The 26,452-nt window shown below is 35.1% G+C and overlaps 1 protein-coding gene across 6 annotated transcripts in view; it reads right to left on the bottom strand.

Annotated features, from left to right (window-relative positions):
* LOC117137015 (dipeptidyl peptidase 4) overlaps nt 1-26,452 on the bottom strand; it is a 128,009-nt gene that overhangs the window by 44,896 nt on the left and 56,661 nt on the right. For 4 of the 6 annotated variants that reach the window (XM_033298212.1, XM_033298207.1, XM_033298210.1 and 1 more), the window contains 5 exons: nt 22,497-22,770; nt 22,176-22,443; nt 16,468-16,762; nt 16,275-16,407; nt 16,029-16,217 (listed from right to left, as the gene is read on the bottom strand). In XM_033298212.1, coding sequence (XP_033154103.1) covers nt 16,029-16,217; nt 16,275-16,407; nt 16,468-16,762; nt 22,176-22,443; nt 22,497-22,770 — 1,159 coding nt within the window. Of the gene's footprint in view, nt 1-16,028; nt 16,218-16,274; nt 16,408-16,467; nt 16,763-22,175; nt 22,444-22,496; nt 22,771-26,452 lie in introns of those variants that run through there. The other 2 variants (XM_033298209.1, XM_033298211.1) reach the window with 2 other exon arrangements.

The raw sequence follows: 26,452 nt of genomic DNA, 5'->3' as shown, positions 1-26,452 counted from the left end.
CAATCACTTTTTTGGTATATATTTTATTTTTCATTGTTCTAGAAGGCCCCCAGGAAATATTTTGTTAGGGTGACGGCACAGTGCGAGCGAGAAGCGAAGCGAAGCGATAATATTGGGCAAGAACGAGCGATAAACCACTGCATGCATTTTTAAGAGCAATCGCTCGAGAGATGTCAGAGTGAGAGCGAAGCGATAAAGCGAGAGCAAAGAGAGAGAGAGCAGCTTGTAAGCTGTTTTATCGCTTCAACTTGCTCAGTGTGTACGATTGCCTTGTTGTATTCTGTGCTTTAATTACCGTTTGTTTTAAAAGCAAACCTTTTATTTTGTTTTGAAATTTTTTTTTAGTTGCGCGTGTTGCAAAAAAATTCCTCGTCCGAGTCCATCACCTTCACATTAATAACTAAAAGAGAGCAATGTAGCTCGTTACTCGCAAAGATCTCACTCTGTCATTTTCTCGCTTTGCTCATAGCCTCTCGCGCGCACCATCCCGTCACCCTTACCATAGTATCAAAGACATTAGAATATTCTAGTGTCTTTGAAAATACCTCAGTAAACTTCATTTAAGTAAGAAAAAAATAGATTTAAGTGGTCATCCAAAATTATCTAATAAAAGAATAGCTAAGTTATCCGCCGGAACCAATACGCAAACCACGATCAGCTCTCAGGGAAAAAATGCCAAAACCGAACATGGGGGATTTTTTTTGACGCAAAGTGCAGGGTACTCTAAGCGGGACATGGGCATAAATGACGCGTGGCGAAAAAGTTGAAGGACCGAGAAACATAAAACCCAAGATCGTGAAGCCGTATTTCACGTGGTCAGGACAAGGAAGAGAAAGCAAGATACTGGCGACGGCGAGGACGGCGAGCAGTTTTGAGTGCGATAGGAACAGATAGGGCTAAGCAAGGAGATATATATTAAAAAAATAAATAATTTCCAAATGTTATCTGTGATTATGCCGCCCACGAGTACTCGTTATGCCGCGACGGTGCCGTCTGCGTGTAACCGGTCCCGTTCGCATCATTTTATCCACAATTGTCACAATTAGGCCGCCGCCTGTGAATTATCGTAGAGTTTTTCTCAGAAGCCGTATAGGTGAACGTGAACGTACCCCTAATTTGCAAACCGCGTACCGCTTGGGGAACCGATCAACCATTTACCAAATATAACATTATGATACCCCCGCTCAACTGTCTCCATAATAATACATTTATCTGCGATATCTAAAGGTTTTTGGTGACATCCGTTAATGCAAATGCTCAATAGATACAAGCATACCGATGCTTATCGCAAAGGCTTTGGCTTGGTAATTGGTGGAAGCGCAATGCTGACACAATGCGATGCAACCATGTGAACAACACTATACAGTGCCCCTGAGTTCGAAAAATCTTGGTTTTCATTTCGACTCAAGTGTGCCACCCTCTCATGTGAGGATATCAAGTGACGGTACGTTTCTACAAACAAAAACCTGGAATGATATTCAAAGTTTCTCATTTACTGGACCAGACTTACGGACAGCGATTGGACTTATCCTACGAAGTCTTTTCTTTGTATTTTGCTTATTCAATGTGACTTTTACAACTGAACAAATGCTTTGATATTCAACGTTTTAATTTGTGTCGCGGAACGGATTTGTAACGATCAGTAGTTAAGCAATTCAAATGTAAGGCCACGGTTTTGAATTTATATCGAGGATTATTTTCATAGAAAGCGGTCACAGAAGTATTGGTTTGTAAAGCCAACCTCCACTCTGTGGTTATTCCGATTAGAGTGATCAGAGGAACCTGGAGGCACGACTGCGAGTAAAATCTATCACTATATCCTACCCACACAAGATCTGACTTTTTCTCTTGGTGCGGTATAGCGGATTAAAGACAACTCTCAGGTTGATCATCGTCCGGTCGGTGTCAATTTGTCTTGCCAATTTTTATCAGTATACCAACATTTTTTAAGCCACCACTTCTGGTGTCACAAAACAATACAAAATTTTCTCGCCCACATTCGTAGAGTAAAAGGGTAAACTGGATTCGTTGAAAAGTATGTAACAGGCAGAAGGTAGCATTTCCGACCATATAAGGTATACTTTAAGCACGCAAGCCGACAAAAACTGACACGCCCATATTTTTATAAATCTTGAAAATTTTTTTTCGTTTTGCCAAAAATAACGCGCCCACTCGAACGACCACAAGCCAGCCACTTCTGAAAAATTAAACAAATTTTTTCTTTATTAATTGGTTTGGATATAAATTCTGCGAAGGTTTTAATGTTCACATATATTGTTAAATTCTGTATGTATATATCATTGCCTGAATCTTCAATATATTTCAGTCATATATGGATTATCTACAGACCCGGAGCAAATTTAATAATTTATATATGAATTCCAAAAAAAAAAAAAACATTTTACCGTAGCAGCGTTTCCGTGCATTCAACCTTTCGACCTAAAATCAGGACCTTATCCTGGTGACGGATTTGAAAGAGTCTTTAATCGTATGGAGACTTCTGGTGTACTTGCCGTCTCGGGAACTTGGAAATTGGTCCAAGACTGAATAATGTTACTAAAACGTTTTTTTTAAAGCGTTCATGACCAATCGCTACTTCAGGGTTCGATAGAACCAAAAACATTAGAATAACAAGATGTGTAACCCCATACGTTGTTGCACACAATTTTTTCGTGCTGCCTCTAGAGGTGGCTCCAGGCTCTCTGGAATTTTGTTTTAAGAGCCAAAGAGCCAGCAAATCCTTTTTCTTTTAGTTTTAAAGATGGCAACTTTGAATACCGTTAAACTTTGAGGCACCTCATCTGTGCAGCTCGGGCTTTAGTTTTTTTAATAACCCTTTGAATTAACGATTTACTCGGGTTTTCACCATTTTTTTTTTTATCGAATTATCGGTGGTATCGTGCCATATTGCCATATTTTTCCATAAGTTTACTTGTTTTTAATAAAATTGTCTATAGTTTTGCGATGTTTTCGAATTTTCCCTGCAAGGATAACAGCGTTCTTTTTCCCTTTTTCTTTTCGCAAAATTAAAGAAAACTTCAATTTAAGAACATGAAAGAAAGCTTCATTGGGAGGCGCTAATCTGATGATGCCAAATATGTGTTCAATTTTTCGCCGAAAATAAAACAAAGCAGAATTAAAAAGATTACGGTTCTTCTGATGACCTCTTTTTTATCCTCAAAGAGAGAGGGGATATCAGTGAACCAAAAACAATAAAATGCATAGATTTTCGGGCAATGGCAAAATACGAAACATAAGAAGAAACGGAGCGATGCTGTGGGCGCAGTGTACATAAGCACATAATCAACGGCGAAAATAGGCCAAACTGCGGGGACGAACTATCACCCAAAAAATATATTAGATAGAGGCTGACATTATCATAACCCTAGAACAAATATAAAAGTTTTAAGTTTAGTTAACCTAACATCAAATTCAAACCTACAATTATCTTTCTTAAACAAATTTAATTTTATACACCAAATATAACATTACTATAATTGGTCGAGTCGATGGCCACAGTAGCTAGTTACTCTTTTATTTTAGTTAGTTATTATATTTTAAACTTGTTTATATATAGTTAGTAACGGGTCTCACAGCCGCCTTTGTTATTTTTGTTATTTGTAAATATGCCAACTTTGGAGACACAGTTCAACTTTACTGCACCTCAGCTGTGCAGCAATATCATCGTTATCTATGCAGTTCAGCTGCGTCAGCTGAGAAGGCAATGACTGTTGGGGTGCTTACATCGTGCCTCAGGAAATGAATTGATTGTTTACTGTTATATTTTTATGAAATATTTTTTTCTTAAATGTTATAACTTTTTTTGGAAAATTAATTTTTTAAATTACAGTAGTTATAATAATTTACTTTTTATATGTTTTGATTACTTGGTATATATATTAAGACGAATTACTATAAGTAAATGTCGTATTTTTATACCCGTTACCCGTAAAGTGAAAGGGTATACTAAATTCGCTGAAAATTACAATGCGCGTCACCAGGTTAGCGCTCCTTGAAGAAAAATCTTTGATGGGAAATATTTAGAAAACTGTTTAAGCGAGAGTTTTCGAAATTTTTTTTCCCCTTAAAGTTGAAATATATAAATATATAAATGAATCTATAAATGAAGTTGTATTCACGTACTCCTCGAGTGTGATATCTTGATGTCTCCAGTATCCAGATATAAAGTTCACGGTTTATGACTTAAGGTCATTATGACTAAAATGGTAGAGACATTAATTTTTTGTCTTGTATCTTAGTTTTCATACCCGTCACTCGTAGAGTAAAAGGGTATACTACATTCGTTGAGAAGTATGTAACAGGCAGAAGGAAGCGTGTGCGATCATATATTCTTGATCAGGATCAATCTAGCCATGTCCGTCTGTCCGCGTACATAAGTACGCCAATGTTTTATTACTAAGGGAAAACGGACCAAGGTGGCTCCCTTCTGGGACACCAGATGTTCCTAGGAGAGTACAAGAAAGAGAACTTTTAAAGAGGCCCCGTTGCGCTCTGCCATCCAAATAACTTAAAATCCAATTTAGAAGATCAACAGAAAAACCTCATAAATTAAGTTTTCTTACTAGGAGAGAATGATTAGCAGAGTCAAATGCTTTACTAAAGTCAGTGTTGATGACATCTGTTTGCAGATTATTTTTGAAGCCCTGTATTACGGAGGAAGTTAGCTCCAAAGGTTACTGGTTATTGATCTGCGTTTCATAAAACTGTGCTGATATAGTGATATAAGGCTTCCGCACAGAGCCAGGGATTATGACGAAACCTGGCGAATAGACAAGCTTAACACGCTGGAGATCGAAAAGCAGTGAGCTTTTGCTTAGAGTGGGACAAAATATTAGATTCGAATTTAATACCGCCAAAGAGTTTGACTGTTCGAAATGAGGCAACGTATAATACGTTATTTGAAAGAACTTGGCTAATAGATCGGCTAATGCCCAATCAGTGGCATTTTCAAAGAAAAGCGAGGAAGTGTAAGAAATTATTTTGCGTTTAGTGTGAACGAAATTATAAAACTGTTTTTGGTTACTGTTACAACGGTTTATAAAACTCTTATACAACTGATCATTAACTTATCAGAAAGGAAAGATTGAGAACCGGTATTTTTAAATTTTTTATAAAGTATTGACTTTCCTTCTTTATTAAAGCAAGTAGGTTTGTTAGAGATTGGCGGATAGTAAATCGGAACAGAGTAAAAAATTCAATTGCAATAGAAAATATATATGGCATCCGCCATTAAATTGCAGCAGTAAGGATCGGACCAAATAAAGACAGCTAGCTGTATAATTATTTAGCCTCGGAAAGTATGCCTTGTGAAAGCAATGAATTTGTTTGGTTGACTTTTCTGACTTCACTTTTACTATGGTACCTATTTCGATTGTCACCTCGAAAGTAGGACGATATGGATCTTCAGGTTGAGTAAGCGTCCCTACTCTGGACAGAAACACACTTTCAGGACTTGTTACAACACAAAGATCCAAAAATCGACGAAAGAGTTTCGAATATAATAAACTTGCGACAACGATAAGTCGAACTAGCCGTTAATAATGTCATGTCATGGGGACCACCGAATATTAAAAAACTTCTTTAAAACTACAAAAGTCACGGCATTAATTTTTAATTATTATTTTATTTAATCATATTGCAATGAACTTGTCCAAGTTCTACATGTGTAATTTCGAAAATCGTGTTAACGCATGGACACATACACACTATCTCATTTATTGTTTTTACTTACACAAACGCATGTAAATTAAAATTGTTAATGTTTAATTCTTTAAAAAAATAATTTTTATTTTATTATAATTTAAATTCTTTTTTGGTGATAAGCTTTTTCAATTATATTATTGCAAGGACACTCCTTTTATTGCTTATCTTTAATTTGAAGCTGTTTACGATCTCGTCCCGATACAGTCTGATCTTCTAATTCTTAATTCTGATCCAATCAACCTCGGCCAGAAGCTTTTCATTCGAAACTTTTTGAACTTTCAATTACGTTTAGGATAAAAGCTTAATACTGAAATTATTTCTATGCATTGTGAAATTGGAAATTGCTGACTGATGCAGTTTGATTGAGGCGCAATAAGTTTATCATGGCTTGGTCTCGAAGTGGAAGTTGTGTTTACCTTAAGGTTATATAACGAAATGCTGCTGAGATTGGAGTTTGAAATTTGATTATCAACTGGGGCAGAGTGCTATATTTACGAGTTGGTTAACTCTTCACCTTCTAAAATGACGCACCCCGCTTCATTATGAATTTCGGTTAAACGCTCTTCTTATCCTGTTAAAAATTCTTTTTCAGTATTTGGTTTTTCTAGTTCTGGCTGTTTTTGTTTGGTTACAAATAAATTTTTTTTTTTTTTTCATTATTATTTATTAAGTGAAGAATCCGTACATCATAATATTGTATGTTAACATCACAGGGCGAAGAAAGGTTCTTAGGAATTACCAAACTACAAGTATCATATAATAGATCTGAATTTCATTATTAGTGTAGTAATCAAAATCAAAACGATTAAAATGAATAATATAAATGAAATTAATATTTTTCAATTGTATATTTAAATATTTGAGTTTAAAATATTAATGTTGTCAAGAGTAAGTTCTGAATTGTTTGAATGAATTTCTGAATTTTAGTTTTGGACCCAAAACTAAAATTTTCTGACCATATTTCGTCTATTGTCAATAAGGCCAGGGGTGTGCTTGGTTTTATAAAAAGGTGGTCTAAGGAATTTGATGACCCTTACTTGACTAAGACCTTATTTATTTCGCTAGTCCGTCCGATTCTCGAGTACGGATCACCTGTTTGGAGTCCACAATACGCAGTCCACTCGGACCGCATTGAATCGGTCCAAAAAAACTTCTTACTTTTTGCCTTGCGGCGCCTAAATTGGGATGCAAACCATATATTACCCCCTTATTCCAGTAGACTACTTTTAATTAATTTACCATCCCTAGCTAACCGTACAACTATGCTTGGAACAGTTTTTATTTGTAAACTTATTCGTGGGGATGTTGAGAGTCCCGACTTGATTAGTCGGCTTAACTTCTCGGTTCCAAGTAGATTCACTAGAAACTATATACCCCTTATCTTAAATCATTGTAGATCTAATTATGAGTTGCATGACCCTTACAGAGTTTTATGTTCTGACTATAATAGACTTTATCCTATTATCTGTAATCTTGACTCTCTGCCGCTATTAAAACAATCGATTTTATCTTTTCTATTACATAATTAGATCCTACTAACACTAATATTTAACATAGTTATTCCTCATTATATTCATTTCCTCGTTCCTATTCTATTTTTTATATCGCGTCTATATCTTCTCGCGAATCGAGCCGTACGATACACGGCAGCGCCCCTCGGTCGGTTGGGCGGGAGGTGTGGCCGTGGGACCCGTGCGATAAAAAAAAAAAAAAAAAAAATATAATCTGATATTTCCAGATTCTGGTTAGTAGTCCAGAATCAGTTAGTAGTGGTTAGTAGTTATGTACTCAAGTATTTTGTTTTCTAAATTAGTGTATGAAATATTATTTATTGTAATGTGCCGTTGAATGTTATTAAATATGTCCCGTCTAAATGAGAATTGTTTACAATATAATTTCTATTTATTTTTTTTTCGTATTTTAGTAAAGTAAAACAATTTTTATCTTTACTTAAAATACCATAGTTATTAAAAAGTTCGTAAGTAATTTTCCATCATTTTGTGAAATGGATCTGGCATAATAAATTAAGCATCTATTTGTTATTACAGGGTATTTGATATAAATAATTAAGAGTTGTTTATGCAGTACAATTTTAAATACGGAGATATCCATTATATCTGCAATAATTATAGGCTTTTGTTGGTGATTTAATATTTCTTTAATGTCTTCATTATTTAAATTTTTGTGGTAAATACATCAATTTTTCCAGTGTAATAGTATAAAGTATGTTTTGCAAGTCGATTGTTAACAATCGTAAACGATGTCTTCTTAACGGCAATTCTTGATCAATAAAAATATTTTCAAAGTGATCGGAAAGCGATTTTACCTCATTAAACAATTTGGAATAAAATTGGAATACATTTTTGGTTATTGTTTTCAATTAAGTCGTTTATTTTATTCTGTATTGTAATGAAATCATCGTGATCCGGAGTTCCAGCTAACCATTTCCAAACAGTGCCTAACTCATTTATTCCCCTTATTGATCTAGATGATTTCAGATGTGACAAAATTAATTCGATTAATTACCTTAATGACAAAGGTAAGTTATTTCCCATTGTGATCTCTTATTTGTATGCTTTTTTATATATCCTGATTCTTGATCGAATATTTCTTTATTAAAACTGAAATTAGTTACGTAGAATAGGTAAGAACATCCTTTTTGTCTTTGAACAGGAAAAATTCGTGATTGGAGTAATCAATTATTTCTGAAGTGGCTATCACTACGAATGGTGTTAAAAGTAATAAGAAATGCATTTTCTGTAATTTTAAAAGAAATGTAATAGTTCTTAAAACCTAATATTGTCTTTGTCAATAATTCTGTTTCTACTATTAATTATTATTTTGTTAGGTAAGTTTTCCTTTAACAACCTGTTTCTTATATCTTTCTTTAGTTTATTTCTTTCTCCATGTTTCTCCAATTTTCGTCTATTCCTCTATGAGCTCGACTATGTGTTTCCTCTGTTATAATAGCGTTATCTTCATTAACATAGTAATATCTTAGTAAAAAGATATTTGTTAGTATAATTATTTTTTAAAGGTAATTGAATATGATAAAGATCTTCTAAAGTGCAATGAATTCCTACCGGTATGTTTGGTGGTAGATATTCTCTTAATATTCCTACTAAATTTTCTGGTGTGTCATATTCGATTATATGTCGTGTCTTATCAAAAACTCTCAATGACTTATTTATACCTCCCCATTGTTAATATCAGTTGTTGCTGAAACTGATTTTTAGATTATGAATATTTTCTTTGTCGGAAAACTCAACGACGGCGTGTTCAGGATTTATGGATCCCAAACTATTAGTTTTTTGTTGACCGATAATTCCACGTCGGCGTGCTCAGGATTCTTTGATCCCAGGCTATATAAGCTTCCTTCACCCATTACCGTTTCGGTTTCAAATACTTATTGTTCATCAGCGTATTTTTTTATAATATATTCTTTTTATGGAAGATCATTATATTCCCGAATTAAACACAAATAGTTTTTTCCTCATATTCTTTTACATTTTCATAAATTCCCTTTTGGATATAGCAAGATAGTTGTGGCTCTAACTAATATTATTAACTAATATTGTTAGTTGTTTTTTTATTTCTGTTCTTGTTATATGAGTCATTCCTCTGTAGACTTCTGATCAAAAAAAGATCTTCATCAATGTTATTTATTCTCATTCCTTTCTCGGGTGGTTGACTTGCGGTCCCAATTGCTTCCCTTTTTAATAGGGTTTGAGCAAAGATACTAGAATAACAAGATGCGTAACGGCCATACATTGGTTTGGCACTATGCAGCCACTTCTTTGGTGAAGGCCAAATTTGCTCTCTTTCCGCTCGCTTACGCTGAGAGCGTAAGAAATCTAAAAATAGAATTTGCTTGCTTGTGTGCGTAAAAACAAGAAACGAGAACGCGTATATGTGTGCGTGTTGTGCTAGAATACGATTTTCGGACCGAAATCAATTCTGATCCAAGAAACGAGTTTACATATTTGGAGTTGTGGCCAATTTCGTAGCAATATGATGAAATTGCGCGCTTTTTAAGAATATCAAATTGGAAAAGACAAAAAAAAAATTAACTGAAAGCTGAATATAATGCGCATTTTAAATAATAAAAATTGTTCATTTACATACATCATATTAAGCCAAATGAATTAATAAGTATACCAAATAATTAAAGATAATACAAAGGAAATTATTATAACTACTGTAATTTGAAACATAAATTTTCCAAAAAGAAGACATTGCATTGAGAAATAAATACTTCATAAAAATAATAATTATTTTTTAATTTCATAAAATATAATAATTTTATTAATAAATATTAAAAATAATAATATTTAATAATAATAATTCATAAAAAATAATAATACGTAGTAGAAAATAAAAATTAATAAAATAAATAAAAATGTTAAAACTTGCAAAAGTCATATCTGGAGGCACGAAGTGCGGACACAAGCACTCAACAATCACTGCCTTATTAATTTTTCTCACGTCGCAAGCTGAATACCCTAATGACAAGTATTCTAATATAAAGTCATTTTCGAAATTTATTTTGGTATATTATGTACATAGATTCGATTATTACTATTTCTAAGCTTTATTTAAATAATAATAACGTTAAGGCAATGCAAAACAAGAATTTTTCGCATGGTGCCAATTGATAAAAAATAATATAGATTTAAAGACTTCTAAGGTGAAGGGCATATTTTGTCAAATTTACAATGCATGAGCATACGTGTGCACACATACAGTTGTCTGATATCACTGTATGCGTAGAAAAGAGCTGTTTGCTGTAGCGCTCTCCGCTCTTTCTCTCTCGAACAAAAACTCGAGAGAGCCTGGAGCCACCTCTAGAGCCACAGCCAAAAAATCGCGTGCCAAAAAATTGAATGGCGTTACGCATCTTGTATTTCTAGTCTGTCTTTGGTTTGAGGTTCAGTTTTTGTGCTCGGTATCCAGATTAAAATTATTTCTTTGCAAAAAATTATTATAATTCTGTCTGTTATTATTTACCCCCTTTTATAATTATTACTCTGACGATAGTAGTTATTATTCGGACGATTTTCATACCTTATGGAACTATCTACCTGCATTGGTTCTGGTGGGGGTTGTACCTTAGAATTGTTATTTGAATTCCAATTATTATTTGGTCCAAAGTTCCCGTTTGGCGGCCAATTATTATTCTGAATATTATTCAAATTATTATTCATTCTATGCGATGTATTATTATTCTGTCTGGAATCTACTGGATTAGGTTGTTTCCCTGATTTTTATTTTAATTCCTAAGTTTATAATACCTACATGCTCGAAATTGTTAGACTCTAGTTCCTGACACTTTGCCAGAGAATTTGGCAAGTCTGCTGCTCCCATGAATTTATTACGTAGAATTGTTAAAGCGATAAAATGGTAATTTCTGCCGCTTCTCTCCAGTCTACTTATTGGGTTATTTAATCTGTGAACTGTGGTAAGTTTTAAACTACTTCTAGGGTAGTTTCGCATTTTATAGTTGGGTCAATTGTTTGGATTTTATATTCCTCCACTTCATTTCTGCCATCATTTCTAACTGCCCGCAAAACAGTTTGGTGCAGAACCTCCGGTTGCCATTCTTAAATTTAAATGTTCAAAACCATTTATTATATTTTCCAGATTGTTTTCTTTAATTGATATTGTAACATTTAATTGTAATATTTATAGTAATTTCTATATCTGATCTTGTATTATTAAACAATTTTTTTTAAAGACTTAATATTATTTTATTATATTTTATATATATTTTCTGCTCACGATACTTTTCGTTGCACTCTTCCTTCCGTTTAGTGGTCCTGATTACTTACTGTTGGGGTCTTCATTCAGTTTAATTGTCCTGATTATTATCTGTTTGGATCTTCCTTCAATTTTGGGATTGCCCTCATTACATTAATTAATTTCCAATTAAGTTTTTCCACGATCACTGTCACAGTTGTTAGATGTCGTTAGATTAAAGTTGATGTTTTAAATTTTCCACTAAATGTGAGTTGTTGTTGTTTTATATTTAACTTATTTTTGTTAATATTTTTTAAAACTTTTAAAGTGCACAGCCCCACGTTGGGCGCCTATTAAAATTGTTACTATTTAATTATTTAAAAAAATAATTTTTATTTTTGTATATTTAATTTTTATTCGGAGATAGACTTTTTCGATTATACTATTACAAGACTCTTTATCAATAGCTTATCTTTGATTTGAAGCTGTTCAAGATCTCGTCCCGATTTAGACTGATCTTCTAATTCTTAATTCTGATCCAATCAACCTCGGCCAGAAGTTTTTCATTCGAAACTTTTTGAACTTTCAATTATGTTTAGGATAAAAGCTTTATCCTGAAATTATTACTCTGTATTGTGAAATTGAAATTTGCTGGCTGATGCAAGTGAAAGTTGTGTTTACTTTAAGTTTGGTTATTTATCGGGTGGCTAAGTGTTGGCGACAAAAACAAGGACAAAGGAAATGCTGCCGAGATTGGAATTTGAAATTTGTTTATAATTTTGGGTAGAGTGCTATATTTTCGGGTTGGATAACTTGCATATAGGGTTATACTGGAAGATATTACAAGTTATAGGAGCTGTAGGTCAACTAGACTGGCTGTTTTCCCATTTGAGCATTTATATTCATTGCTCACTGCACTTTAGGCGAGAGTTCGAAGGCGTTCGGAGTTTAAAGTTAATAATAAACGAAAATAATGTAGTTATTATTATAAAACTAGCGGGGTCAGATTGGATCTTCTTTTCACGGCTAATAGTAACATGTAAAATTTTAAAATATTTAGACCCATTTTCTTTAAGTAATCTTTGGTTGAACTGTGTCTCCAAAGTCCAAAGGCATGTAAACAAATAACAGTTTGAGAATTGATGGCGGTACATACAGGCCCATAACATTAAATGGCAGTACACGCACTTAAGGAATTGAAATCCTAACACTAAATGTCCTAACACCAATATCGGCATTTTTAATACATACATACCTCCATCTCCATTTGTTTTAGGTAACGAAGTTCTTACTAACAAGCGTATTGTATATGTTGGCGATTTCAATGAGTCAGTCCAATTTGGGAGTATTGGAGTTATTCTAGAGGGCATCAAATTGAAGAAGTCATAAACAAATCAGTCTTAACTATCCTCAATTACGGCCCTGCTACCCATCATTCCACTCACATCACTTTTACGTCTATTGATCTTACATTAGACATAGAATCACTATTCCCTTTCTGTTATACTTATACTAACATAATGACGATATCAAAACTTCTTAACTTCATTACGGACTTTTGAAAAATTGGTTTTTGGCCACTGGTATAAACAATTCAGCCCTGACGAAAAAATATAAATTTACCTGTGTCGTGCAGCAGATAGAATGCGCCATCCTTAATCGTTTAAAAACTTAACCCCACAAATCTCACACATACACTGCGCGCCACCAGGTTGGCGCCTTTTGAGCAAAAATTGTTGATGTGAGCTATTTAGAAAACTGTTTAAGCAAGAGCTTTCCAAAAAAAAAAAAAAAAAAAGGAAAACAATCCATAAATGGGTAAGTCAAAACTGGGTCATCAGGATAGAGCCACCTACAATAACTTAAGATTTTTCGATTCATTTCGAACAAAATTTTAAAAATTTAAATTCCACCACCCTCCTATACCTTCCCAGTCAACCATCCCCACACGTTTTCTATTGTATTAAGGTCCTGGGAATACGGTGGCCATTCCAGAACTTTTACATTCTCACTTTAAATCCATGTTTTTACCGAACGTGCAGTGTGGATTGGGGCATTGTCGTGCTAAAAATGCCATTCTAGATTTCCAAAAACGTTTTTAAATTAGGGAAATGCAGTTTTTAATACACAATTATAATCTTTCCCGTTCATTTTTGGTGTTGAAAACTGTAATTCACAGGGACCATAATAGGATATTGCACCATGACACCTCCAACCCGACTGTGAAAGCGATCCAAAATGTGTTCCTCTTTACGCAAATCCTGATAGTAATGACTATACCCGTCTGGTTCCTCCAGATAAATTTCTTCTCGTCCGAAAATACAACATAATGCCACTCCTTAGACCAGGTCATATGAGCTCAAGCAAAACTCAGTCGTGCTTTTTTCAAAGGAGTCGTGGGAATTGCAAGGTATTCGACGTATGGATCTGCGATCTCCCGGTCTAAAGACAATGTTATTGCCACCTTTATAGTTTTTTCCATAAGTTTACTTGTTTTTAATAAAATTGTCTATAGTTTTGCGATGATTTCGTATTTTTCCTGCAAGGATAACAGCGTTCCTCTTCCCATTTTTTTTTCTCGCAAAATTAAAGAAAACTTCAATTTAAGAACATGAAACATTTTGGAAGATATTCAAAGCTTCATTGGGAGGCGCTAATCTGATGATGCAAAATACGTGTTCAATTTTTCGCCGAAAATAAAACAAAGCAGAATTAAAAAGATGCTCTCTGGACAGAATAACACGAGTTGATGATCTTGGTGTTCTTCTGGACCCAAAACTAAAATTTTCTGACCATATTTCGTCTATTGTCAATAAGGCCAGGGGTGTGCTTGGTTTTATAAAAAGGTGGTCTAAGGAATTTGATGACCCTTACTTGACTAAGACCTTATTTATTTCGTTAGTCCGTCCGATTCTCGAGTACGGATCACCTGTTTGGAGTCCACAATACGCAGTCCACTCGGACCGCATTGAATCGGTCCAAAAAAACTTCTTACTTTTTGCCTTGCGGCGCCTAAATTGGGATGCAAACCATATATTACCCCCTTATTCCAGTAGACTACTTTTAATTAATTTACCATCCCTAGCTAACCGTACAACTATGCTTGGAACAGTTTTTATTTGTAAACTTATTCGTGGGGATGTTGAGAGTCCCGACTTGATTAGTCGGCTTAACTTCTCGGTTCCAAGTAGATTCACTAGAAACTATATACCCCTTATCTTAAATCATTGTAGATCTAATTATGAGTTGCATGACCCTTACAGAGTTTTATGTTCTGACTATAATAGACTTTATCCTATTATCTGTAATCTTGACTCTCTGCCGCTATTAAAACAATCGATTTTATCTTTTCTATTACATAATTAGATCCTACTAACACTAATATTTAACATAGTTATTCCTCATTATATTCATTTCCTCGTTCCTATTCTATTTTTTATATCGCGTCTATATCTTCTCGCGAATCGAGCCGTACGATACACGGCAGCGCCCCTCGGTCGGTTGGGCGGGAGGTGTGGCCGTGGGACCCGTGCGAAAAAAAAAAAAAAAAAAAATTACGGTTCTTCTGAGGACCTCTTTTTTATCCTCAAAGAGAGAGGGGATATCAGTGAACCAAAAACAATAAAATGCATAGATTTTCGCGCAATGGCAAAATACAAAACATAAGAAGAAACGGATGACGCGCAGTGTACATAAGCACATAATCAACGGCGAAAATAGGCCAAACTGTCTTCACTGCGGGGACGAACTATCACCCAAACATATATTAGATAGAGGCTGACATTATCATAACCCTAGAACAATTATAAAAGTTTTAAGTTTAGTTAACCTAACATCAAATTCAAACCTACAATTATCTTTCTTAAACAAATTTAATTTTATACACCAAATATAACATTACTATAATTGGTCGAGTCGATGGCCACAGTAGCTAGTTACTCTTTTATTTTAGTTAGTTATTATATTTTAAACTTGTTTATATATAGTTAGTAACGGGTCTCACAGCCGCCTTTGTTATTTTTGTTATTTGTAAATATGCCAACTTTGGAGACACAGTTCAACTTTACTGCACCTCAGCTGTGCAGCAATATCATCGTTATCTATGCAGATCAGCTGCGTGAGCATCTATGCTCTTCCCTTTCGCGTTCTCTCTCTTGTACTCTCGCACCTACACCTTTGGCTTAGCGTTATGCTGTTCGCTCTGCAATTAAGTCGCTCATTATTTATTCGTTGTTACATATCGTATCGATGCAGGATCTCGTTCGCTAAAATCAATAAATCATATTCTTTCGAAATCGCTAAATAAAACTCGTATTTTCATTGCGCAAAAAAAAACTTATAAATAAGCTTATTAGCTCAACAGTTATTAATAATAAATAGAAAGAAAAAAATTTGTGGATCACAGACTTATTTAAATAAGAAAATAGATTTTTATTGATTTTAAAATAGTTTTATAGACTTTTTGTAACTGTTCAATGTTTTTGAAAACGTAAGCTGTCTAGAAGACAAACAGTATTGGTCCACGTACCGTACAACTATTATATTCAAAAATTTCAAGAGTTACTTACTTCATATCGCCCATGAGAAATAACAGAAATTCTTCGCTGTGATATCATTACATGTTTAATATGTGTAAATTGGTAGTTTTCTGACTCCTGAATATTCGCCAGAAATAAGAAACTGCTACCGTCTGAAGAAAATACTGGGTGGGGAAAGATATCCAACCATTCATCTTCTGGTGCACGTTCAGAGTGAACCTTAATATAATTTAAACTTTAATTTGTTAATTTTTTTTTAAAGATAATAGAACTTACTTCCAAGCATTTCCAGTCTTCTACTTTAGAACACAATGAAATAACACTGTAATTTTGAGATCTTCCCATATACACTACCGATACTTGACAATTGCTATCAGATATCCAACCTGCTGATGTGAGGTAATAGTCTCTAGTATATAAATCAAGAAATATGAAATGCATATTAACTCTTAGATATTGGATGTCTTACTGTCCATAAATAGTGGCAGGAGGTTTAATATTAAATTTTTGAATGTCGCTCAGATTAGTTATGTCAACAGCCCACAACTCCACTTCGGGATTAGTGGTTCCTGGAGTTGGAAATCTAACCATTTTTGTTTCGGGAAAAATACTTCCAGAAAACATCCCACTTCCAGAGAATAAAGCTCCAGACGATAACCACGGGTATGTCATCATTCCAACATTGGTGTCATTAAATAGTGCGTACATAAAATGTGTTCCATCAGACGAAGTCCAAATAGCCTCTGGAGCTTCAAAAATTTCTTCTAAAACGACAAACAAAGTGTTTTTTAAGTGTTAGTTATCGTTAAAAATCGTAAATTTGGTATAAATTAGATATTAATATTAAAAAAATTGCGTAGCTATATTTTTTATTTATTAGATTTTTTGATGTTTATTATACCATAACAGATATTTATGCGTGAAAAAAGTTTTTTGGCACAAAAATATACCACAATATATATATACCACAAAGTTTTTTTTTTTTTTATAAATTTATTATTTAAGGCATACGAGGAAATCGTGGAGCCCCCTTTTGTCCTTCTTTTCTATTAATTCAGCTCATTTGGGCGCGCCGGCTAACTATAGTTAGCTTTTTCAAGTTTACAGTAATTTTACTACAATTACATAACAATCACATATAACAAATAGGATTTAAGATAAACGTCAGCTTCTGCTGACTCTTGTCAAAGGAGATCGTGAAATGAGATCCCTCGGATGCCTTCTGTTGAGCCGCCTTTTATATAAAATTTAAAATTTCTTTGTACTAGACAAACAAATTTTGAAATTTCAATACTTGAAAAGTAGACTCTAGATCTAGACACAAAGACGCAGCGCAGGTTGCCACGCCCAATTTAACGCCCACAAGCCGCAAAAATCTGCGACGCCCACACTTTTAAACCATTTGTCGAAATTTTTTTCATATTAGTCTTTTTTTTATTAGTCTTTTTTTTTCTATCGATTTGCAAAAAAAAATTTACCATGCCCACTCGAACGCCTTAAAACTGCCAAGCCCTCATTTTTGAACCATTTTTCGAAATTGTTTCATATTTTTATTAGTCTTGTCAATTTCTATCGATTTTCCAAAAAACTTTTTGCTACTCCCACTCCACGCTAACGCCTACACTTTGTATACATTTTTTCGGATTTTGTTCCCCAATATCTATCGATATCCCCGAAAAATAAGGAAACTTTGAGTTCAAATTCACACTAGCTGAGTCGCTGATAGCTGATAGTCGGGGAACTCGACTACAGCATTCTCTCTTGTTGGTTCTGGGATCCCTTTTTGTCGTGCAAGGAGTAGAGTAATGAAGCTCTCCACATCCGACACAAACTAAACGCAATGTTCAACCATATTATTATTAAATAATTGTAGGCTATCGTTATCTTGATTTTTGTGTTTAACTTATTTTTTTAATTGAATTGCGTTACCGGAATAGGCTATTATAGTCAGTAAACATTTCAATGCGATCTTGAAAAACTAGCTACTCGAGCGACTTAACTGCAGTTAATGCCGGTAATATTATTGAAAGTCTACCCTGCTTAGAAATTGACATTTGCATCTGGAACATACCCAAAAATCTTCAGCTCGCGGACCCAGATAGACCTACTGATTGGCGCTAGTATATTCGAACGCTGTGCTTCGGTCAAGAAAAGCTTTTGTGGCGGACTACATTGCCAGAAGCCAGTACTGAAAGTTTGTCGAAAATCCTCTTATCATATAGGTAATCCTCCACACACGTGCCTCGCTTTCAACCTCTGTTGTCCTTCTTCGAGTTTTGGTTAGCTGGAAAGATCTTCGTTGGAGTCAGTAAAACCCAATCACCCAATCAGCGTACCGAAGTAAATGAGCTGCGTCCTCTGCCCCTTAGGAATACTGTTAAAAGACACGTTTTCAACGGGGGGAGGTATGTCGGGTCTCGCAGACGCCAGCAGCACGTGAGCTCTCTCTTGTACTCTCTCGCCTGCACTTTTGTCGCTGAGTTCTGTTGTTCGCTCTGCAATTAATTCAATTCTACCTATCGTAAAACGTATTTTATTTGCGCAAAAATACTTTATTGCGAACAAGACAATCTGTTTTCCTTTGAAGCATTCGTTAAGTTCTATGAGTTCCTATTACATTTTATATGCACATTGTCACATGTATCTGTTCACATGTAGATTCTGAGCTTTCCTATTACTTTTCGATGATCAGTAAACGGTAACTTGTTTACATCGTCAGTATAAGCATCGTAGATAAATTTAAAATTCGCCGCTTCATTCAAAATTTTGTTCTCAATGCAACCTCAATGCATCCCCTTCTCCGAAGTCCAACTAAAATAAAGTCCAAATAAATATTGAAGAAACAGATCAGAACTGCGTTTTTTCTGCGTTTATTCATCATGTGGATCTTGACACTATGGTTCAGTCATTTATCGAGATGGACAATATTCAGCCTAGCCAGGTTTTTATTAGACGCCAGTGATCCCACCGAGTAACATTTTGCGGACACATAACCGCGCTCAGAGGACGATGTACCCCTTTCAGAATGGGACGCCGCCGACGACGTTCCAATAGGTCGACGATATCCCTACAGGATGCGATTCGATTGAATAACTTTTGCTGTTAAAGAATGAGCTAACTGCTATTTAAATTACGAAAATGGAGATCAAAAGAAGAAGAAGAAGTCAAAATCCTTGGAATTCAATGGAACCCAGGATCTGTTTCTCAAGAAGCGAGTCTTACTATCAAATATTTCTCGCACCTACAACCCGGGTGGGCTAGCCTCGCCGTCAACAGTCTTACTTAATCTCATATTTTATGAAAGATGGACAACAGTAGTACAATGGGATAACCCAATTGCGGAAACCTTGAGCACGCACAACAAAACACATTCATTTTTAAACAATAGCTAATTAAAAAGATTTTTAGCTCAATAATGGCTAATGAAAATGTTTGAAATGTTGGCGAGAAAATAAATAAATGTAAGCAATCTGGATACGAAAATTAGATTTAAACTCAAATACATATGTGATCGTAACCGGTTGTTCAAAACTGTGGGCAGTTTTGTGGTGGTTTTAGGGCGTTAGAGTGGGCGTGACAACATGGGTCCACAAAAATTTGCGCTTCGTCTTTGTCTCTAGAATCTGTATTCTGAATCTCAACATTTCTAGCTTTAATAGTTCCTGAGATATCGACGTTTACACGGACAGAAGGACATGGCTAGATCTTGATCCTGATCAAGAACATATGTATATGATTTATTTGGTCGGAAACGCTTCCTTCTGCCGTTACATACTTTTCAACGAATCTAGTAAACCCTTTTAACGGTTTTAACGAGTCAGTTATTTGGGTGGAGCACAGCGAAAGGAGTTTTCCCGAGTTTTGAGCTTGAAACGATTTACGGAGCACTTCTCATAGTTGATAAAATTGATTTTGAAAATAGCTGAGAATGGTTCCCAGTCGACATTTTTGTGGTTTTCTTAATATAGCGAACTATGTATTAACTTGTTAGTTAGATACCGCTTCAGCAGTTACCCTCTACAGTGCTACGCCGAAGCCCCCTCGACAAATACTGAGTTACCACCTCGGCATTCACCCTTGGCGGCCTTCGCCAAAAACCCCTCTACACCCATACAACCGCATCCGTTCCAATTTCACGCCCGGCTAAGTCAATATATAATCGTAAGCAAAACTGTAGCAAATAGATGTTACAAAAGAACCAAGAAACAATTAAGCTGTCACTAATAATTAGACCTGATTTTTTCCGAAAATGTGCTTTTAAAAAATTGTTTTAATGACGTTGTCAGTGCCATTAGTGATATCCTCGTGGAACTTTCAAAATAAAATTTAAACTTTGAATAGTTTCAAAAATTTATTGAAATTTGTTGGGTGTGTTGTATAGTCTTTACCTGCGACTTTTCGCAGAAATTAAATTTTTAGGTAGCAACCACTCAATAAGCAATGCGACCCTTCTAGATGTGTGTCGCACACAATGTCTAGGTCTTGAAAAACTGAATGCTATATTCAAATTTAATTGTGGGCATTCACGAAATTAATGAAAGTTACTTATTGGAGAAAGAGCGAATGTTTCGTGTGAACTTATTGCAGAAATGGAAAATCTGCAAAAGAAAGCTGGATAATTTTGCAGCAAAATACCCGGCATGGACAAAGGGCAATCTTACCTTGAATTTACTTTGAATTTCAAGCAAATTTGAACTAATTACTGACAAGCCTCCCTGTATAATACAGAATTAAAACTTAAAAATGCGATAGACTTCACCACACCAGAAAGCACAGTCGAATTTCCAACTTTACAGAGGTCCGAAAGGGACCAATTTTTAGTTATAGGTGATTTTTATATGCCTGGCTACCTCCGTGGACCACAAAAGAAAACTCAAATATTATTTCCACTATAGCACTGACTTTATAGACGGCTTGCTCTCATTCCAAACAGACATACTCTTACGCAGTAGGAAACTCGAATTTAACATGTTGTCCCACTCCAAACGAAAGCTCACTGCCTTACGATCTTCAGCGTGTTAAGCCTGTCTATTTGCCATGTTTCGAAGGAATCCCTGGATGTGTGCTCAGATTCTGTGGGGAAGCCTTGTGCAAGCCCCTACTGAAACTGTTTACCTTATCTCTGGAATCTCAGAGTTCCCTCATATATGGAAGGAGTTCTTTGTGATTCCTCTCAATAAAAAGGTAGCAAATTGAATGCAAAGAATTACAGAAGAATCTCTAAATTTCCGGCTTTCCCTAAGCTTTTTGAAAATGTTATCACTCTTCATTTGCAGCACCTTTTTAGGTCAATTATATCACCATGTCAGCACGGTCATATTCACTAACCTTAGTCATATTCGGTGTGCCACAAGGCTAGCTTTGTTCGCTACTTTTTGTTATTTTTCTCACTTAGCAATTTTGTATTATTTATATGGGATACGTGGAATTCCAGCAACACCTTTATGACCTTGGCAGCTATTAAATCAGCCTACTTGGCGCTCCGGGTTACTACAGTCAAGGGAATTTCATGTTCCTTATACAACTAAAACCTTATTTTGCTATTCCGTTTGATTCTGCAGTATGGATCACAGCTTGAAGTCCGAAACTCGGAGTTTCTTAGAAACGTATTGAATCGGTACCAAAAATAGTACCGACTTGGGTATTCCACTTAGCTTTTCTTTTCAAAGTAGTTCAAATTGAAGTTACGTTCTCCTAACTTAAAATCACTGTAGACCATGCTATAAGAGTAATATTATACACATTATATCCATTCTGACACTCTGCTGATCTTAAAGTTATATATATATAAATCTTTTTAGAACGAAATTAGATCTTAATATTATTTATATACATAAGGGTGTTTCGTAAATATTTAACTAAGCAAAATCAATTTATCTACAAGTCGAATAATATTTAAACAATTTCACAAATTCTTTCATATTGGCTGAGTGGTTACTCGCAAAACTCACAGAAGTATTTATTGGCACATACATTATTATGGTTTTATAAATTTCAAAGTTTTTGAGCTATCATAATTTATGAATTTGTAAATTATAATCAACATCGAAACAGCCTGAAACAAATAAATAAATAATTAGTCGAGAGCACCGCAAGGGGGTTTTTAGGGCTGAAGCTATTTACGAATCACCCCTGTATAATATGATTTCGAGATATCAGTTGAATAATATAATATACCTTGGTAAAGCCAATCAGGAACACCATTATATATATGGTTTTCATGTCCAGAAGAGGTTATTCTTATATCTTCCTCCACTAATGGCGATTGTCGAATAAAAATATCATTTTTCACTACAAATATTATTGCAGTCGTATTGCCAAGCCAAGATGCATACTGAAGACGTGTTCTTTGTACCTTCAATGTGTCTTTTAATTTTACTGGCGTGTGATGATCATTGTTTACATCATAAATTGTATAAAATGCCGTAAATGACTTCTGAAAATTCTGCAAAAAGAGTTTGTTTATTATTAAAGAGTATTGTTTAGAAGAACACTTACTTTTTTTACATTATGCGTGAATAAAACATATTTTAGATCGTTGGAGCATAAATATCTTCGAACATTTAGTTGACGAAGAGTGTGATTAGTTACCAATACTTTTACTAAGTTTGTGGTTGTATCCAAGACTGCTAGACTTCCATCATCTGATTGAAAAACATACTTCTGAGTTGTTACCCAAGAAGAAGGTAACCTTCTAGGAGTTAAATCTCCTTGCAAGTATTCGTCTAATATCATTCTGCGACCCGACCAATAGAGAAGTTCGTCAACATATCTATGAAAGTAATGACAGAGTACATAATTTGTTATATAATTTCACAATTCAAAAATGTTTAAGTTTAAAAAATTTCTAAGTGTGTTTTGTGGAAAAGTGTGTGTTTATAAAAACGTAAGGGAGGTAGAGATGCACACATAGAGTGGTGGGACTCGCTCGTTAAGTCAGACAAATTGCTACAAAGAAAATACAATTCGACTATAACTGAGTGTCAAATGGCCAGTACAAATGTCTAGTCCTAGGTGGGAACATTAAGCCTATCCAGTGAATCGCCGGATTAGACCAGAAGCTCTAGTCCAGCATAAAAGATTTCAGTTCGCTAGGAACAAGGAGACTAATCTGGATCATCGCAGAGCATAAGCTAGATCACTAGAGACCAGGGTCATCAGTACAGTTCTATTTTATCTCTGACCCTATTGATGCTCTCTTTTTAAATGAAAGGACATGCTGGAAAGACCGAATCCTAGGCGGAGACACCTATCAACAATTCTTGTTATACCACGAATTCCTGTAATAAATTAAGTTTAAGCCTATTATCCGCAGCGTCGGGATCACCTATTATATTTTGAAAATTTCCCTTGCAATTTCACGTACGAACAGTGAATCGAACTGGAAAAATTACCGGAATTATTTGACTCCGTTTAATCATTCTCTTCTAGTAAGGAAACTTAATTTATTAGGTTTTCCTGTTGATTTTCAAAATTTGATTTTATGGTATCTGGATGGCAGGACGCAACGGTCCTCTTTAAAAGTTCTCTTTCTTGTACTCTCCTAGGCACATCCGGTGTCCCACAAGGGAGCTACCTTGGTCCGCTCCTTTTTAGCTTATTTATTCACGACATCCCCTTAGTAATAAAACATTGGACCCTACTTATGTACGCAGACGATGTTAAATTATGCATCATTTTGTCGTGTCGACCCAATGCACACGACTTGCACTCTAATGTGGTGCTCTTTGGACAGAATAACACGGGTGGATAATCTTGGTGTTCTTCTGGACCCTAAACTTAAATTTTCAGACCATATTTGGACTATTGGCAATAAGGCCAGGGAGTGCTTGGAATTGCTTGGAAGAATTTGATGATCTTGAGTATTCATCACCCGTTTGTAGTAGTGAATTCGGACCGCGTTGGAGCGGTCCAAAAAAACTTCATACTGTTTGCTGAGGGGCACATTAATTGGAATGCAACCCTTATATTAACTCCTTATTGTAGTAGAATATTTGCAATTAGTTTACTATCCCTAGCTAACTGTAGAACAATGGTTGGAATAGTCTTTATTTGTTGGCCAATCAGATTCACTAAAACTTCTTACCCCTAATCTTAAATCATTTCACAGAGAGAATTTTTTTCTGAATATAATAGACTTTGTCCTATTATATGTGATCTTGACTTTCTCAATTCTAACTTTTTTAATACATTAATACATTACATTAATTAATTTGATGAATCATATCGCCATATGAAATACTTAAAGCGATCTTTCAAAAAGCTCCACTCTTCAAGATACTCATAGTAAAGAAACAAAAATCTTGAGATATCGATAAGCAAACATATAAAGCTTTGTAGATCTTTGAGGTTTGCTAGGACATAAGAATAATTTTTATAGTCAGTTCTTGAATAGCTCTGGTATAATCAACATCAAAAAGCTAATAAAAAAATATGATTAATATTATATTTTTTTTTTTATAGAATGAACTACCTAAATATTTGATTGGAACAGTCGGTAGGATACCAAAAAGACAGTCCTAGTAAATCCGTAGTCCTTTAACAACGAAATCAAAATTTAACCTGCACGATCCAGTTATACCTTAATTTTTTGAGCCATCGGATTACAATACGATTTCACAAGGAGTGGTTAACTTTGTGAGAAGCTCTCATCATCGAATTAAAAACACAACCCCCTGGCTACCCCCTCAACAACTAAGAGTGCCGAGTAAAAGTTTTAAAGAAGTCAGCGGACAAAAACGTATGCAGACATCTGTCTATCTGCAACAAAAGTTAGATTATAACACATAACATAGCTGACCAAGACATCGGGAACGATGAACAGTTTCACGATTATCAATTGCGAGATGTAAGTTAACTAGACTATAATGACGTGTGATGAGCCCTTGGCGATGCCACTCAATGAAATGTATAGGACTGGCGCGTTACGTGTATTTATAACAGTAACAAAAATGTCATTGAATGATATCTTTTTTGCCAAAGGAGCCAACGACTTATCAACAGCACCTGCTCTAGCACAGGAGGTTGAGTCAAGTCACGTTTTCAATTCGCTCCGAACCACTCAAAAAACTTTCAGGACAAAGTTCCGAAGCTGGAAAAAATTCTAATAGGGATAGAAGCACTAATATGTAAGGCAATAACCCATATTTCAGCAAACGCCAGTTTGTGCCCAGTTTTGACAGACAAACAGGTCAAATACCAGTCCAGGCACAGACTCAGCTGTTTGATACTGACGTATCTATGACAACCATTCGATCAAACCAACTTAGGAAAGATCCAATTCTGAACCAGGTTAACTTACCCCAACTTCAAAATGTTTGGCCAACTCAACAGCAACAACAACATAACCCAAGGCCTATTCAGGCACAAATTGACTATGAACGTATAACAAAAAGACCAAATAGTGGCACTGTCAGGAATCATCAAAGAATGAACCATTTAGAGAAGTCAGATGAAAATACGTATGAACAAGTGGCAACAGCAGCTGTTGAGGATGTTGACCAAGAACTTACAAATTATGACAATGTGCATTATTTAGCCACAGTCACTAATTAAAAGCCTATCGGCATAATATTTATGCAATGCCGCCAGAATTTGCAGAGGAGAAAAAATTGACAGAGCACAAGAAATACAATTAAGAACAATTAATAAGTCAAGATGTGTCAGAACTTTTCAGGTCGGGGACACTGTCTTTGGAAAGCAAAAAAAAAAACATCTCGGAAATAAACCCCACGCTACAAAGAACAATTAAAATTAAAATTATAAAGCACGGCTTACAGAACAATAACTCAGAATAAAAAACAAGAAACCGTTAGTCATATTAATGGCCTTCTTCATTCTTCATTCATTCGTTTTCACAATTTTATAAAACCTGAGCAGCCTAAAATTTGTTGGCTACTTGTTGGCTATGTAATAAAATGATGCACACTTAGTGCGCTGTCCAAGGGTCTAAAAGAACTGATCAACAGCTTAGCGTAGCTAGAGAAGCTATGGAACCGTCGAGAAGAAAGACATACCCACGTTTTGAATTTGTGCCTTGGAAACTCTTACTTATAAAGTAACAATGACTAGTAGTCATCAATAATTTCCTGAGCCCTGACTGCGTCCATCCGAAATAATACCCTACAGAGAAATGTATTTCAGATTGTCTGTGATCTGTCTCAATTTTCATTACGCGGTAGACCCCATAAAATCAAATATTTATTGCTCTAAGAACATATTATCGAGAAAGTCAAGCGGCTATTTACCTGCACCCAAAACCAAATATCGCGCTTCTTTTCCGACTTCACCATTGCAGTCTGTGCAGTCAACAGTCCGTAAAAGCTCCTTAATTCGAGAACCAATAAAGTCGATTCTAAGAGTAGTCACCTCTGTAGATGGTGACACGTTGGATTCGATAAGTGTCCACCAGAGGATTTCAAGGAGCCTAGATTATCTGCGCTCAATGCTAAAGG

This window comes from Drosophila mauritiana, chromosome 2R (genome assembly GCF_004382145.1).
Source record: "Drosophila mauritiana strain mau12 chromosome 2R, ASM438214v1, whole genome shotgun sequence".
Classification (NCBI taxonomy): Eukaryota; Metazoa; Arthropoda; class Insecta; order Diptera; family Drosophilidae; genus Drosophila; species Drosophila mauritiana.
The sequence above is the reverse complement of the archived record's forward strand: the minus strand, read 5'-3'. Positions and strand labels throughout refer to the sequence as shown.